Source organism: Mus caroli, chromosome X (genome assembly GCF_900094665.2).
Source record: "Mus caroli chromosome X, CAROLI_EIJ_v1.1, whole genome shotgun sequence".
NCBI classification, from domain to species: domain Eukaryota; kingdom Metazoa; phylum Chordata; class Mammalia; order Rodentia; family Muridae; genus Mus; species Mus caroli.
This window is the reverse complement of record NC_034589.1, coordinates 149,561,359-149,578,328: the sequence shown is the minus strand read 5'-3', so window position 1 is coordinate 149,578,328 and position 16,970 is coordinate 149,561,359. Positions and strand designations below refer to the sequence as shown.

Here is a 16,970-nt window from a genome sequence, read left to right as displayed (position 1 = left end):
CATATTATTTTCAATCTCCATTCTCAACAGAATTTAAGTTACTTTTATATTTATCATACATCTCTACTTTTGTTACTTTTTTACAGCACTATTCCCCAGTCTATTTTACCTCACTACAAGATAATCTTCCTGAAGGCAGATATTATGTCTTAGCATCATATACAGATATGAATATCACAGAAACATTTATCAAAATTACCCAATATCTACTTGATAGAAACAGCAGTAAAGAACTGGTATGTATTACTCTACTTTAATGGGATGTGTTAAATCACAGAAGCATTCAATTACAAGAGTAATATACCTAAAAGCCCTTTTCTATTCCCAACTTCCTCTATATACCTTACCTACTCATTTTATTCTTCTGCTTAATGATGCAGGTAACATTTAGTGGGGTAAAAATATTAATTATGTTTACATTTCATTCTACCAATAAGCTTGTATTAAACTCAAGACCAGTTAATCTTAGCAGTGATTACTTGGAGACATTTCTCTGAAAGAACATACATACATAACCATAGTATTAAATTTAGAAACACCATTATAAATGATAAACACTAGAATAACTGAACAGAAATCTATGACAGCTTCCATAGAGTCAAAACTTTGATTCATTTCATAGATTTTACTTGAAAACATCAAAGTATCAGTTTACCTTTAAAATATAAACAGGACCATGTAAAATATATTATAATACTTATTATTTTCAACCTTTAAAATTATGGTAGAAATGTGGCTAATGATATATGCAAATGGTTTTTAAAGGTTTTGGTGTTAAGAATAGAATCCAGAGCCCTACATGCTAAGCACTCACTCTATACTGAGCTATATCCCCAGATTCCTGGTGAATAGGTAGACCAGCAGTCTCAACTAACCCAAACCCCCAAGATCTCGCAGACACTGAGCCACCAACCAGGCAGCATACAGTAGCCGGTATGAGGCCCCCAACACATATACAGCAGAGGACTGCCTGGTCTGGCCTCAGTCAGAGAAGACTTGAGGCCTCAGGGAATGGAGAGGCCTGTGGAAGTAGGGTGGGGTAGGGTGGGAGACATGGGGACATCCCTTTGAACACAGGAGTGGGGAGAAATGGGATGAGGAACTGTTGGAGGGTAGACCAGGAGGAGGATAATGACTGGACTGCGGAAAAAAAAAAGACTAAAGATAACTTTTTTGAAAAAGAAAAAAAAAAAAAAGATTCCCAAGGAGCTCTCAAAAATTTTAATCTAGTTTAAATCTTCCTTTTTCTCTACTACCTAGACTAAAGAATGGTATTACTAGTCTATCTGCCATTCCAATTTGACATCAAATTCTAATACCACCACTATTAAACACAGTATTTTCATAATCATATATAATTGGGTATTAGCTTACCAATTTTTCCTGGTGGCTGTAATACATCTCCTGTGAGGCGACACCATCCAACTGGGAAGATGTCTCGGGAGTCATAATCACACCAATAATCAAATGCTCCACTCCATCCATCAAATGTGATGTGAAGTTGATCTCCACAGACAGCTCCAATTGTGGCAGGACAGATCATAAATGGATTTTTTCTATCGACAGCTTCAATCTTCATCCCAACTATAAAATTATTTTGGGGTGGACGTGGTGGTTCCTAAAAATACAAATAATCAATGAGACAATTTTTTTCAACACAGGACTTCTGTGTCTAGTCCTAGCCATCCTGGAACTCACTCTGGATACCTGGCTGGCCTCAAAATCAGAGATTCACCTGCCACTGCCTCCAAAGTGCTCGGATTAATGGCCTGGCAAAAACTTGTTTATTTATTTATTCAGAATTTTTTAGGCCAGGTGTCATGGCACACACCTTTAATTCAAGTTTAATTCAATGCCTTGAGTTTGAGACTAGCCTTAACAACTGTCAGTCAAGTTAACCAAAAGATGGAAGGTACACAGAGGATTCATTAGAGAATATTTTGAAAACTTCTATCCCAATAAATTTGAAAATATGTATGAAAAGGTAAGTTTCTAGATGTTTATTGTCTACTAAAATTGGACCAAGAAGTTATCTTAAGACAGCAACACACCTAAAATTTGCAATGAGATGAAAGTAGTAATGGCATCCATCACACTTTAAGAAAAGCCAAAGGCTAGAAGGATTGATTCACTGCTGAAATACACAAGTATTTGAGGACCAAATACTAATGCTTCTAATATTTCATAAAATAGAAAGGGATCAAGCATGGCCAAGTTCATTCTACGAAGCCAGTATTATCCTGATATAGAAGTCAAATAAAGGTAAACAAAAATAAATTTCTTCCGTGAACATAGATGCAGAAATTCTCAACAAAATACATCAAAACCAGATTAATAAACACATTAGACATATGATATACCATGATTGAGTTGGTTTTGTATCAGCATTATAAGAATGGTCAACACATACTACTTTCTAAATATAACAGTAGGAAATAAAATCAAGGACAAAATTCACATTATCAACTCAACATGAACAGAAAGGGACTCTAATAATGTTTAACATCCTTTTATAAATAAGGTTTTAAACAAACTACAAATAGAAGAAGCACAAACATAATAACCCATACTCAACATTATAGTTACTAAGGAAAGCAATGAAGGCAGTCCCTCTAAAATCAAGAATGAGAGAAAGAAGTATGCCTCTACTCTCTCTACTCTTACTCAACTGCATTGACTGATGCTTAGCCAGAGCAGCGAGGGAAAAGAGGGATACAATTAGGAAGGGAAACAGTCAAAAAAATCCTTCTTTTCAAATAATCTATCAGTAAAAGACCCTAAGCATTCCTCCATAAAACTCTTAGGTCTGATACACACTACCAAGAAAATAGTGGGATTCACCTATAACATAGAAAAATAAGTACTTTTAAAGTATAATAATAATAAGCCTGCTGAAAAAATCAGAAAAAAATATCCCATAAAGAACACCCTAAAATGTGAGGCATTAAGCTAGCAAAGGAGTTAAAGACTTCTACAAAAACACACAAACCCACACACTAGAGTAACTTGTGCTGGCTAGTTTTATGTCAACTTGACACAAGCTAGAATCCTGAGGAGAAAAGTTCAATTGAGAAAATGACTCTGTAAGATTGTCGAGTGGGTCATTGTCTTAATTAGTGCTTGATATGTGTACTGGCTAGTTTTGTGTCAACTTGACACAGCTGGAGTTATCACAAAGAAAGGAGCTTCAGTTGAGGAAATGCCTACATGAGATACAACTGTAAGGCATTTTCTCAATTAGTGATCAAGGGGAAAGGCCCATTGTAGGTGGGACCATCCCTGGGCTGGTAGTCTTGGTTCTATAAGACAGAAGGCTGAGCAAGCCAGGGGAAGCAAGCCAGTAAAGAATATCCCTCCATGGCCTCTGCATCAGCTCCTGCTTCTTGACCTGCTTGAGTTCCAGTCCTGACTTTTTTGGTGATGAACAGCACTATGGAAGTGTAAGCCAAATAAAACTTTTCCTCCCCAACTTGCTTCTTGGTCATGATGTTTGTGCAGGAATAGAAACCCTGACTAAGAGAGCCATGAGATGGAAGTCCTGGCCACACCTTTATGTCAGACATCTAATTTCCAGAAGTCATGTTCAAATAAACTTAGCCATCAATAGTAAAAATTTTAAAAGACTGGAGAAAAAAAAACCTGAAGATGATAGCAGTATGGGAGACCTCCTATGCATATGGAATGGTAGGGTTGATATTTTAAAAAAAATGATTATCCTGCCAAAAACAATCTATATATTCAATACAATCTCTACCAATATTCTAACATGATTTTTTATAGAAATTGAAAAAAACAATCCTAAAATTGATATGGAAGCCCAAAAAAAACCCTGGAAGCCAAACCAATCCTTAACCATTAAAACAACAACAAAACAAAACAAAACACTGCTGGACCTGTCTCTAGTTCTGATTTCAAGTTATATAATAGAGCCACAGTAGTACACCCAGCATGGTACCAGAACAAAAAACAGGACACAATACTCATTGACAGAGCATTGAAGACCCAGATTATAATTACATGTACTTATAGCTACCTAATTTATTTCTGACAATGATGCCAAAAACATACACTAGCAGAAAACTGGATATCTACATGTAGAAGAATGAGATTTGATCCTTTTCTCTCATTTTGCACACAAATCAATGCCAAATGAATAAAAGAAAATCTCAATGCTAGAGCAGAAACTCTGAAACTTCTAGAAGAGTCGTGATACACTTCAGTATATAGGCTGAGATAAGGACTTTCTGAATAGCACTCAAATTACCCAGGAATAAAGATAACAATAATTTTGACTTCAGGACATTAAAAGGCTTCTGTACTACAAAGGAAACTACTAACCAACTGCTCAATGTGCAGAGAATAAATGTTCTCAGAGATCTCATCCACAAATGGGATAACCGTATCACATACCTCTATTACCAAAAGGCTCAGGAACCATTTTGGAAGAGGGAGGTAGGAAGTTTCTAAGAGTCAAAGGTCAAAGAGAACCAGAACAAAACATTATCTTTCTGGATGTGAAGAGGCTGTAAGACTAATGAACTCAAAGCAACTGTAGTTGTTATTATAAACTCCATGGTGTTTCTTCAACCCCAAATTTCCATTGAAATACTACCAATATGAATGCATTCTAAAACAGAGCCTTAATCCAGCTTGACTGGTATGGTTAACTAAGAGTAAGATACCCATGTGCACGCATATATTGGAAACCATGTAAGAACACAGAGAATTTGTTCAACTATAAACCAAAGTGAGCATCAACAGAGACCAGTATTCCCGTACCCTGATTCTTGTTCTTCCAGTCTCCAAACTGTGGGAATTTTTTTGTTATATAAGCCACTCCTCTTGGTTATAATGACCCTAACAAATATTTGCCTATAATTTTAAAAAAGATTTATTCCTGTGTTGGAAAGACAGAAGTGGTTAAGCATTCGAATTAAAACAATAAAATTATGCTCTAGAGGGCAGAAATGTTTTATAATGCTTTTCTTACCTCCTTAAAGAACACTGCAGGTGCCAGTTCAGATCCAGTTAGTACACGTAGTAAGAACATGGGCCATGATGAAGCATTCATTGTGTACCCTGTTTTATAAATTATATATCATTAAAAACATGTGAAACTATGACAATGGAAACAAATGGGTAACATTTACAGATTCTCTTCAGAGAATGACTTTCTAAGGACTTGAGCAAAAGAGATAAATTGTGTAGCTATACCAACCATTCTAATGTCTGGCACCAATGTCAAAGTGGAACCAGGAACTTTCATTTTAGAGCAGCCATTGGCTAGGATTTGCCAACAAACATGCTTATGTTTGGAACAGACCATAATAATACAGGTAATCCACACCACAGCTAAGGAGAGCTTTCCTTCTATGTCTACCAACCACACAAGCATGGGAAAGGTTCTAAAAGGCTTCTAGTGTAGCCTCCCCTCCACCAGCCTTAATGGTTCCACTGTTTACACCTGGATGGAGCTTCCCACTCAATCGTTCTGCCACGCCCACTACTGGAACCTGTCGCTTTATTGTTTCGAAGCCATCACATGATCACCCTGCTACTGGACCCCAAGATTATTTGGCGGGAATTGGGCCCCTCCCCCTTCCTTTATAACTGAGTGCCAGAATAGTAAAAATTAAACCTTGAGCAGAGACTTTTGTCTTGGTTCCTTCCTTATCTCACACAGCCCAGCCCCTCTTCTCTTCCAGGTTTCCAAAATGCCTTTCCAGGCTAAAACCCAGGTTGTGATCTACTGGCCAGACACAACATTCTAGCCCCTTTTTTCTTGAAGTCTCTTTACTTCTATCCTTTCAGAAAGCCCATGTCTTTTCAACTTTACAAATTTACATATATTAAATACATCTTATGGGACTGAAGAGATTGCTCAGGAGATAAGAGCACTGACTTCCTGAGGTCCTGAGTTCAATTCCCAGCATCCACATGGTGGCTCACAACCATCTGTAATGGGATCTGATGCCCTCTTCTAGTGTGTCTGAAGACAGCTACAGTGTACTCATATACATAAAATAAATTAATATATCTTTAAATTTTTTTTAAAATAAAATAAAATGCATCTTATAAGTTTTAAAAGAGAAAAACTATGAACATATTCTAGTTAACACTATGCGTGCTTAAATATTTAAGGAAAATATATTAATATAAATGACTTCTCTGAGATACATAAGGTAAGTAAAGTAGTGAGTCTATGGGGGATAATCACTATAAAATTCTTTTCATTTGTGTATGTCGGAAACTTTTCATAAAATATTAATAAAATGACTTAGCTTCTTTTAGTAGTTTTATATGTACTAAATATAATCTTGAAATTTATAAGAGAAGTTACCAAAATAGGCTTGTTTAGAAATTTTACCAACTTATATCAGCATGAGGCATACTGTTTTCTGAAGCAATCATTTTAACTCAAAACCTGCCTGTCCCAAAGTTAGAATTGGAAAATGGCTATATGCCCTCTTAATGAATGCATTCACTAAGGTAAGGAAGCTTGTGAATCACTGGCAACAGAGCTATCTACAGGGCAGCATATACAAAATGCTGAGAGAGACAAAGTCATCCTAAAATAATCTTTTACTGAAACTCCCCCAAAATATAACTAGAAAACAAATAGTAGAAATTAATGGCATGGTTTATGACTCAATATTGTCAAACCTAACCATCTGACTTTATAGTTATGTTATCTAGAACCCACATGGTACAAGCAAGATAGCTGATTCCCCCAAGTTGGACTCTGACCGTCTCGTGGCCTATGATATGTGTATGTACATACACACACACACACACACACACACACACACACAAAATCAATCAATCAATCAATCAATACATGTAAAAGAAATAAAAATGCAAACTATAAAACAATTGTGTAGTGGGATGTATCTATAATTTCAAAACTTGGGAAGCTGACACAGGAGGATCAACAATTCAAGCCAACCTCAACTACATTACTGAGATACAGTCAAAAAACAAGAAAAAACAAATATACCACTGACCAATTTAAAACCAAGGATGAAGGCTGCCATTAACCAATGAAGTACCTTGCCACTAAGCTTCTCTGCATCCCCCTTAAAATTACTTTATAGTAATTGTTTTTGGTAGTAACAATTTAATATAGTACTTTGTGAATGCTAAGTATGTGTTCTTATCACGCTGCACCCTAGTATTTAAACTACATCAGTTTTAATTAACAAAATTTGAAAAAATTGTAGTAATTATTCTCAGTATTCTATATTATTGGTTCTTGGGAAATATTTCATTAAAAGGAAAAAACGTTCTGGGTTTTACATCAATTATTATTTTAAGCATTGTAAAGAACATGTAAATCAATATCCAAAATCCACTAAGAGTGTAGATTGACCAAATAAACTAATCACTTTATTTTCTACAGATTATCAGAATATTCTGCAATTCTAAAAAGATTTTTCCCAAAGTATGTCATAACTGTCTTACATTTTAAAAACACAACCCAAACTGAGAACTACATGTACTTAAACTTAAACCCTATGTTAAAAGTTCCATTTTCTCATCCCTTTTGAAGCCTAAGAATAACTGGTATCCAATGGTTAGGACTCGCTCAATGAAAATACTGATTCTTGTACTCCTCTCATAATGTAGACCCTCACATCCTTCCTACTTTCCTCCTCTTCCCAAAAGTGTTGAATAGCTCAATGGACAACATCAAAAGGTGTGTACCTCATAAAAATACAGGCTTCTATGTAGCAGAAGATGGCCTAGTCGGCCATCACTGGAAAGAGAGGCCCCTTGGTATTGCAAACTTTATATGCCCAGTACAGGGGAATGCCAGGGCCAATAAGTGGGAGTGGGTGGGTAGGGGAGCAGGGCAGGGGAAGGGTATAGGGAACTTTCAGGATGGCATTTGAAATGTATATAAAGAAAATATCTAAGGAAAAAAGTCAATTTAGGAGCATACATGAGAAATCTGGCTATGTTTAATAAAGAAATTTAAATGAAAAAAAAAATAAAGGCTCCTTCTCTAGAAGAGTCTCTGGATTTACATGCATGATCTAAGAAAGCTTCTTTGGGTATTTTAAATTTGAAGATTAATATAACATCTGTTCAAAAATGAGACCTTTCAGCACACTTAAGTAGTATATAAAAAAGTGAAATGGTACTGAGTTCCTTTCCAATCATGTATCTTTTACAGGAACTCCCTGACTTACAATAAGGCCTGAGTGATCTTTAAAAGGACAGTTAAAGCCATCTCTAATAAATAGCTTACTAGTAAGACTATGTTATTTTAAGTACTGTTTATCCTTACCCAGTGGAGGCTGAAGTAAATCCCCTCCTTGTTCACAAGTCCCAACAGGTTGTATGTCTGATGAATCCACAAGTCTCCAAAAGTCATTCTTATTGTCACTACCATCCAGTCGTAGACGTAATCTGGCTCCAGTAATTCCAATGACCGAAGCAACACACACAGAATCAATATTGCGAGGGTCACGGGCTTCCAATTTCATACCAATTTGGAATTCATTAGTTGGTGGAGTCTTAGACTATAAATAAATAAAAATGTGTTAAATGCATAAACTATAAGAAAATATATGGCAAATTATGATACCAGAATAGCTAGATGACAAATTAGGTACTTTCACAGCTGAAGTTGAATGAGGTCAGGTTTACAAGGCTCAAGGCAAAAATCTCCCTTTTTGAAATGCAGCATAAAACACTGGTCATCACTAGCCTCACTTATAAGCACATCTAGAAAACCCAGCTATAGCTTATAAGATGCATCTTGAAATATTTTATAAATAAGAATTTTATGAAGGTATTCCTATTGAAACAAGCAAACTAGAAGTCCTATCAAAGCATATGATAAAGTTAAACTCCCCAGCACATTGCAAACATCCCTACATACTTTTGACCATGATCCCATGGGTACCTCTATCTACCTTGCACTCCAGATATTCTGTGCCATCTCTTGATGCTCATCTTATTTTGGCTTTCTTTCTTCTCATTCTAACAATCTTAAATTGCATCTGTTTCATGTGCCTTGTCAAAACAGGGTTCTATTTCTTATAATTACTTGCTATTTCTGTCTTTCCCTCTACATGGGCAATTTAAAAATTACTGCAAATAGATGTGATAATCAGTGCCACAAGCATCATCCCACTTTCTCTTCATACTATCAGAGCCATGGAACCACAGACGCCCTTCTACAAAGTAATGATGTATGTTACTGTATAAAATATCAAGAGAATTTTGGCATACCTGTCTGAAATATTCAGAAGGAGCACTTATCGATCCAGTCTCTTTCAAGTACTTGTCCCAGTCAAAATGATCTGGAAAAATAACATACAAGTAGGGTGAGTTTTGAGTATGTAGTTAACTTTTTATCCTGAATAAAATGTTTTAGTTCATCCCTAGGCAATTATGGGTATGAGAGGCTTTGAAGGGAGTAAAGGGGAGGGAGAAGTGCTGTAATTACATTATAATCTCAAAAATATAAAAGGAAAAAAATATGTCCTACAAACCAGGTTATAACTCCTCAGTTTACATTCAATCATGTACTGAATGAAATTAAAGCAACTTTTTGACAATAACGGTCCTGACAGAAATTATAACTCAGATCCTCGGTGTGACTTGTGGAATAAAGCAGAGTGATTCTGAAGGAAGTTGCTTGGGTGTGCAATAGTAGTAGAGGCCCAGTGTTCAATACTCTACACTGCAAGAAAGAAATATGAACACTAGAAACCTACGACATTTTTATAGACTAGAAAATCTGCACACATGTTAAATATAAATTTGCTTAACAATTTTGTTTACATTGTATAATCCCATAAATGTGAAGGTGTTTTGTTTATTATGGGGATGTAAAGGTGTTTTAAAAAAAATTCTTAGAACCAGAACAGTTCTTAATATACTATTTAAATCTCCATCCACAGTGTCAAGAACATAGTGCTAAGACACAGCAGTAAGCAACTGAACAGTGCAGTCACTGATATAGATTATTGTAGGGCTGTTACATCTTCTATATATTTTACTGTGCTCTTCCATGTAGTCTTCATGGCATACTACAATGCCATCAAAAAGCAGTGCATTCTGTCTGGTTTGAACATATTTGCTCAATTCACTGTCCTAGCTAGACTGTCAATACACTGACAAACTGATTCAAAATATTAAAATATATATATATATATTGATGATTTAATTTTCAGAAAACATGAAGTTTTCTATATTCTTGTTAACTAGTATAAAAAAACTTTTGTACTTCTCTTCCATAGTTTAATCTGTATTACCAGATCTGATATGCAATAGTACTTATTTATCCTTAGGCTCCAATAAGTATGATTTCAATTATTTACATTTAACTGCATTGCAAAAAATTAAAATAAAAACTCCAAGATAATTTCCAAGTTTTAATGTGTACAGTTGTTCTAAGTAGTGAGATGAAATCTCACACTCACATTATATCCCACTCAAGAGACATATACCATGAATGCAACCAGACTGTTAATCACTTAGTCACAACTTGGTAATTAAGTCATCAACCAGCCAGTATTCAGATAGTTTATCTTACTTTCAACTGAACAATAGCCACAAAGTATAAGTATAGTGATGCTGGTAATTCAGATACATGAAAAAGAAGCCATAACATGTTCCTCTTTCTTTACATGGAAAGGTGAAAACTCTCAACAATGAATGAAACATGATATGTTGAAGTTCCTGATATGTATTCTAACAACTGCCAATCTTGTATTGTGCCTTATTTACAAATCAAAGATTACCACACATGTATATGTAAAACATACATTAATATCTAGTTTCAAGCATCTACTGGGGTAGAATCATAGAATATAGCAAATATACCTCCATCAAAGGAAGGATTACCATATCCTTCAAAGGATAACACACAGATCTACAAAGATATTGTTTACCAATCAATTTTCTAGAAAATACACATAAAAAAAACTTGACAGTAATTGTGAATTTCTGCAATATAAATAATGACACCATGGCTGATTATAGAATACCAAACCAAAGCCTGGATATGCACAACTACCATCTCAAAGTCACTATTAGACACACCTTTATACCATAAAATAATATATTTTTCTATGTATAACTATATATGTGAACTATACATGCATACATAAGATAATAGAAGTTTTTAAATAAAAAGCTTAGCCAATGATCTAAAATTCCAGTTTGCTTCTGTTTCCACATGATGTGTAGTACTACCACAGTGTTGAAAACATGTGCTTCAGAATCTGATATGCCTTTTTTCAGTACAGCTCTACCTCTTATTATAAAATGCTGAGCCTCTCATTTTCTTAGCCTCAGTTCTCTCATTTACAAAATGTGAAAATTAATATATATGGTACCAGGCAAGATTAATGTTACAACTGTCACTAAAATTGGAAATATTTAGCTTTGTCTGTGAGATACACAGGTACACAAATTATTGTCAAAATATTTTCTTGATCTCCTAACCTTACAAACTATTAACAGGATTATTTTCTATCATATTGTTAGCCAATGACAGTCTATAGTATAGATCATATAGAGACTTAATTTGCCTTTAGAAAACCTATTCACAACTGCTCATGTGATACTTCCACTAACAAAATAGAACCACACATGGATCCAAGCGTTACTAGATTACATTTAATACACCTAACACAAGACCACAGTTGGAATTCCTAACCAGCAACCAAAAGTCAGTCTGAAATTTTTGTTCTGACTTTGCATCATGTTCTCAGTAGAATAGGAGAATATTGAGGTGATTCTCTCTTGGAACTGATGTCTGGAAACTGATATATCTCTTCAAAACCTAGGTGCACATACATAACTGTGTAATCTGATTGCTCTATTCATACATTTTTGGTGTCCTCCTTCATATTAGCCTGGACTCCATTCTAATTTATACATTACGTTTAATAAATTGCTGCACATGGAACAGAACCTATATCAACCTTCTTGATTTTTTCTGGAGTAAATTAGAATTATGTCTTTACAAGTGCCAGGTTTGGGTTCATATGCCATGTAAAGACAATGAGCAGGAAATATCTTAGATGAAGTTTCTCAGTTTAATGATCAGCATACACTACTTCACAGCATTTATCACAGCTATAATTATTTATTATCTATTAGCCCACTTAAGCTTAGAGAAAGCAGAAATCATATTTATTGTTTGGTACTAGATTCCTACATGGGCCATTAATATGTATCAAGAATTATCCTAATTACTACAGATGCTTGAGTTTTAAAAGAGATAAAAAGGTGAAAACCCTGTCTAAAAGTCACTCACTGATTACTAAAAGAAAATGCTAGGGTCTAAGTCCTGAAATATATCTTCATATAATTATCTAGTTTGTTAAAGTTATCTCATTTTTAAATCAAAAGGCTGATAATTTTAAATAATGGCAAATTTCTAACATTAAATATAGGACAAATTTGTACTTAAATATAATTGTAATTTCATGCAATAACTATCAATTCATCTTTAAATAAAATTAAAGTATTAACAATATTTTTTTACCTTTCTACAACTAAGGTTTATGGTATTAGGAGTTAGTACATACATACTATATCAAAAGCAACGTGAGTTCATTATAACCCTGAGGAACAAAAAAGATGTATTAAATTTCTTAAAAACCTACTGCTTTGTACAGATGTACTTGACTGAGTAGTTCCCTCTTGAGCATCATTTTTGACATCCATTGATTCTAACCACAAGGAAAAAATAACACTACAATAATCTGAAAGCACTTCAAATATTATCTAATTAATTTAATTTTGAGAACCTGTTTAGTTTTATGTTTATCTTCATTTTATATGTCCTACAATTTTGAGTGTCGTATACACTTTACTTGTTCATTTTATTTTTTCACTATTAAAGTGAAAGCTTCATAAAAAGCGGATATTTAATTCTGTCTTGCTCGGTGCTATAACCTTCTAACACTTATAACATATCCCAGGGCCTAAGATATGGAATGCTCTTAAGAATCTGTTAAATAAATGTGCCAATATATCTAAATAAACTACTGGCAGATCTTTAAACTACTTAAAATAATTTCCTAGAAATAAAATGTTTTCAAGTGTTCAAAACATTTCATGCAATCTAGAATACAACATACTTCAACAAACTACTCAGGTTTTCCTCTATGCTAAACTAAATTCAAGTTCTCAAAATCCTTGAGTTGTCACAAATCTAAATATATCATGTCACTCAAATTATCATATATATATATAAGAAAATTATATATAAAACTTATGCATAATGCTAAAAATTAACCTAAATCCTTAATATCATCAAATAATCAACAGTTATCACTGTTTCTCAAACTGCTTTCATTATTTTAAGTGTGAATACTTAATTCTCAGGACTCAAAGTTCTCATACAGTAATGACTGGTATGTCTTTCAGGTTTTCAGTTAGAAATTATTCATAGAATATAGAAATTTTAGAGGAATATATAGCCTTATTTCTATTTAAATTTTCTACAGAAATCACCCACACTTACTTTAACAAAATAGTTCTATATTAAGAATTTCTAAGCCAGCTGGGCGGTGTTGGCACACGCCTTTAATCCTAGCACTCGGGAGGCAGAGACAGGTGCATTTTCTGAGTTCGAGGCCAGCCTGGTCTATAAAGTGAGTTCCAGGACAGCCAGGGCTATCCAGAGAAACCCTGTCTCGAAAAAATGTCAAAAAAAAAAAATGGAAGGAAACCAAGAATCTATTTATAAATCCTACACCAAGGTAATACAGTCAATATACAAATTAAACAAAATTAAAGGGTAACATGCATATTCGAACATGTAATCAGAAGAAAAGTTGTAAGATATTTAAGACTTGAACAAAAAACAATGAAGCAAATGTGTGAAGAATGAATTATGGGAAATAAAGCATAACAAAGTATAAACCAGTATGACCTATTAATGAGTCAAAAAGTACACTTCTACCTACACAAAGACAGGATGAAAATTATTCATATTATAGTTCAGAAAGGGAATCAGGACAGGGCAGATATGGGATTTGGTGGGAGGAGAGTTATGGAGGGTAACCAGGAAGGGGGATATAATTTGAGATGTAAATGAATGGAATGATTATTAAAAAAAAAAAAGGAAAAGAAAAGGGATTGCATTTATTCCATTTGTATTTTCTATTTTTCACTATTTTTAATTTTATTTTTTGTTGAGGTGACCTGAAAAAAACTGCTTTTCACATGCTAGTAAAGTTACTCTTCATGCTGAACTTACATCGCTGCTGTAGGAGAGTTTCATTCTTACCTTGGCTTTTTCAAAGATTACTGTATGACCTGTTCAGTTACCTCTATGACTTATACTCTTCTTACATATAAAATTAAGGCTGAAAATTCTAAGCATACATCTCTAGTATAACTAAAAAAACAAACAGTGTATTTAGAGGTGAGAGAGAAGGCTCAGCTGGTAAAAGCACTTACTGCTCCTGTAGATAACCTAAGTTTATTTCCTAGTATCTATAGTAGGTGGCTCACAACTGCCTGAAACAACAACTCTGGGAGATTCAATACCTTGAGTTGCTGATAAAATATGTCTAAAGAGAAATCTAATAAAGAATTTCTTCTTTCCAATATTTAATAAGAAATCATTCTAGGAGGAAAACACTAGAAACAAAGCAGAATGACACTATTCAATAGGGAAAGGGGGATATAATTGAGTGAGCAGGTAGTTGCTTAATATTGTTTTCTTTAAACTTTTTTTTTTGGGGGGGGGACAGGGTTTCTCTGTGTAGCCCTGGTTGTCCTGAAACTCACTCTGTAGACCAGAATGTCCTGGAACTCAGAAATTTACCTGCCTCTGCCTACCAAGTGCTGGGATTAAAAAGGTGTGCCCCGCCACTGCCCTGGCTTCTTTAAACATGTTAAAGGCTTTATTTCAAAAGTTCAATATAAGATAACATACCTGTTACAAACAAATAGCTAAAAGACAACATTTAGATAAGCAAACCTTACCTTCATTCGCTGTTTGCCCCATGGTATTCGCCTCTTCTGTATTTTCCTACAAAGAAAAACACATAATACCTTAGTTTAAGCACTATACATTTCTAAGAGGTAATAGTAATAAAAATGAGAGTCAGATCACTTTAATAGCTTCCCCCTGAATAAAAATAAGGTAGCTGTGAACTAGAAAAATAGTTAACTAATGGAACTTGGTTAATATAGGTCTTCCCTTTAGGAGGAAATCAAAAGTGAAAAAAATCAGAGTAATCGTAAGTAGGCAGCCACTAGTCTTCAAATTGAGGCCTATGCTAGAGCCCTCATAATAGGACTGAGAAGTACAAAAACCATGAACACAATGAAAAATTCCATGAATCAGGTCTTCTAAGATACATTACTTGTTAGGAGCCAAGTAAGTACTGTAAAATAGAACTATCATCCCAATAGTCAGGAAGCAGTAGCAGGGGGTCTTGAATTTTAAGTGATCCTGGATTACATAGTGAGATTCTGTCTCAAAAATTCAAGGAAATTAGTTTTAGGGGGAAATTGTTCATTAGGAAGCTGGCATTATTGTTCATTAGATTTTTTTTTTTCATGTCCTTAACATGTTCCATACTCTAAAACAAAGATATTGGACTGTCCTAAAAAGTTATCAATCCAGGCCAACATTTACATATGAATACACATAAAAAAGTCAGGTGTATAGAAAAAAGTAACAGAACATATCCTCTATATTCCTGTAGTTAAAATATAATGATGTGTAAACTAAATGTAGTTTGGTAAGTAAAGGAATATACTCATGAACTCACCCAGAAAGAATTCTATTATCTCTAACCCAAGACTTAATTGTACTGAAATCCTTACCTCCTCTAACTTTGCTTCTTCTGACAGTTTTTCCTCATCAATACCAATACTTCTTTCAATACTTAGCTTTACATTTGGTGTCTTTTTACTCATGTATTCAATCAGTGGCTAAAACTTACTTAGGTGACTACACAGATAATTTTCCTTCCCTTTGATACTTACTGGTTACCACTTTCATTCATTTCTATTCAGTGTACCAAAACAGCTGCCTAATTTGTTTTGCCATTGGTATATTTTTCTACCTTAATAATACATTATATGTCAGATACAGTCTGGGCTGTTTTTGTGCTACATAACCCTCTTGTTACAACTGGCTATGCAATTAAGAAAAAAGCCAGGACTTTCTGTAGGGTAACACTAAGATCCTCCATTAATTCAAAATTACCAGATATATATTTACTCACACAGACCCTATACCCTAACCCCAAAAGACTCTTGTTTCAAGGACTCCTCATATTATTTTGACTACATGAAATATAATTTCCTCTTCTTTTGCTTCTTGAAATATTAGCAGTGCTTTGATAGCATCAATAAATGAAACCTATTTTCTGAAAGCTTTACTTTATTCAATACAAGTATCTGATTCCAGTTTGGTTGCTGGTTTGCTTAACAAATGTTGGTATAATTCTTAGGATGTGCTTGGTACTATGTTAATGGAAGGAAGATATATACTCTAGAGTCAGCAGGGGAGAACATGCCTATAATCTCAGCACTTAGGAGGCTCAAACAAGGAATTTGATACCAGATTTGCTGCCTAGCAAGCAAGACGCTGTGACTAAAGAAGAAAAGGATGGAGAAGTTACGGGAGATGAACAATCTACTATATCAAGTCTGGAAATCTGGGTCAGAGAGATAGCTCAGTGGTTAATAGCTCTTACAGTGGACCGCTGTACAGCTCCCAGCAAACATTTTAGGGAACTCATACTGCCTGTAACTAGAGCTCCAAGGGGCTTGATGACACCTTTTGAAATCCAAGAGCATAAGCACATAACATCATAATGGTAATCAGCAGACAAACACACACACAAAAAAAAAACCCCACAAATTATGTTTTTAAAAGTGGCACAATGGAGTACTACTCAGCTATTAAAAAGAATGAATTTATGAAATTCCTAGGCAAATGGATGGACCTGGAGGGCATCATCCTGAGTGAG

At 34.5% G+C, this 16,970-nt stretch overlaps 1 protein-coding gene across 1 annotated transcript in view; it reads right to left on the bottom strand.

The window, feature by feature from the left end:
* Scml2 (Scm polycomb group protein like 2) overlaps positions 1-16,970 on the bottom strand; it is a 90,730-nt gene that overhangs the window by 66,469 nt on the left and 7,291 nt on the right. Inside the window, exons 2-6 of the mRNA XM_021153348.2 lie at positions 14,968-15,013; positions 9,241-9,311; positions 8,291-8,525; positions 4,991-5,079; positions 1,375-1,618 (exon numbers count right to left, since the gene is read on the bottom strand). Of these exons, the coding sequence (XP_021009007.1) occupies positions 1,375-1,618; positions 4,991-5,079; positions 8,291-8,525; positions 9,241-9,311; positions 14,968-14,989 (661 nt within the window). The 5' untranslated portion in view covers positions 14,990-15,013. The remainder of the gene's footprint in view (positions 1-1,374; positions 1,619-4,990; positions 5,080-8,290; positions 8,526-9,240; positions 9,312-14,967; positions 15,014-16,970) is intronic.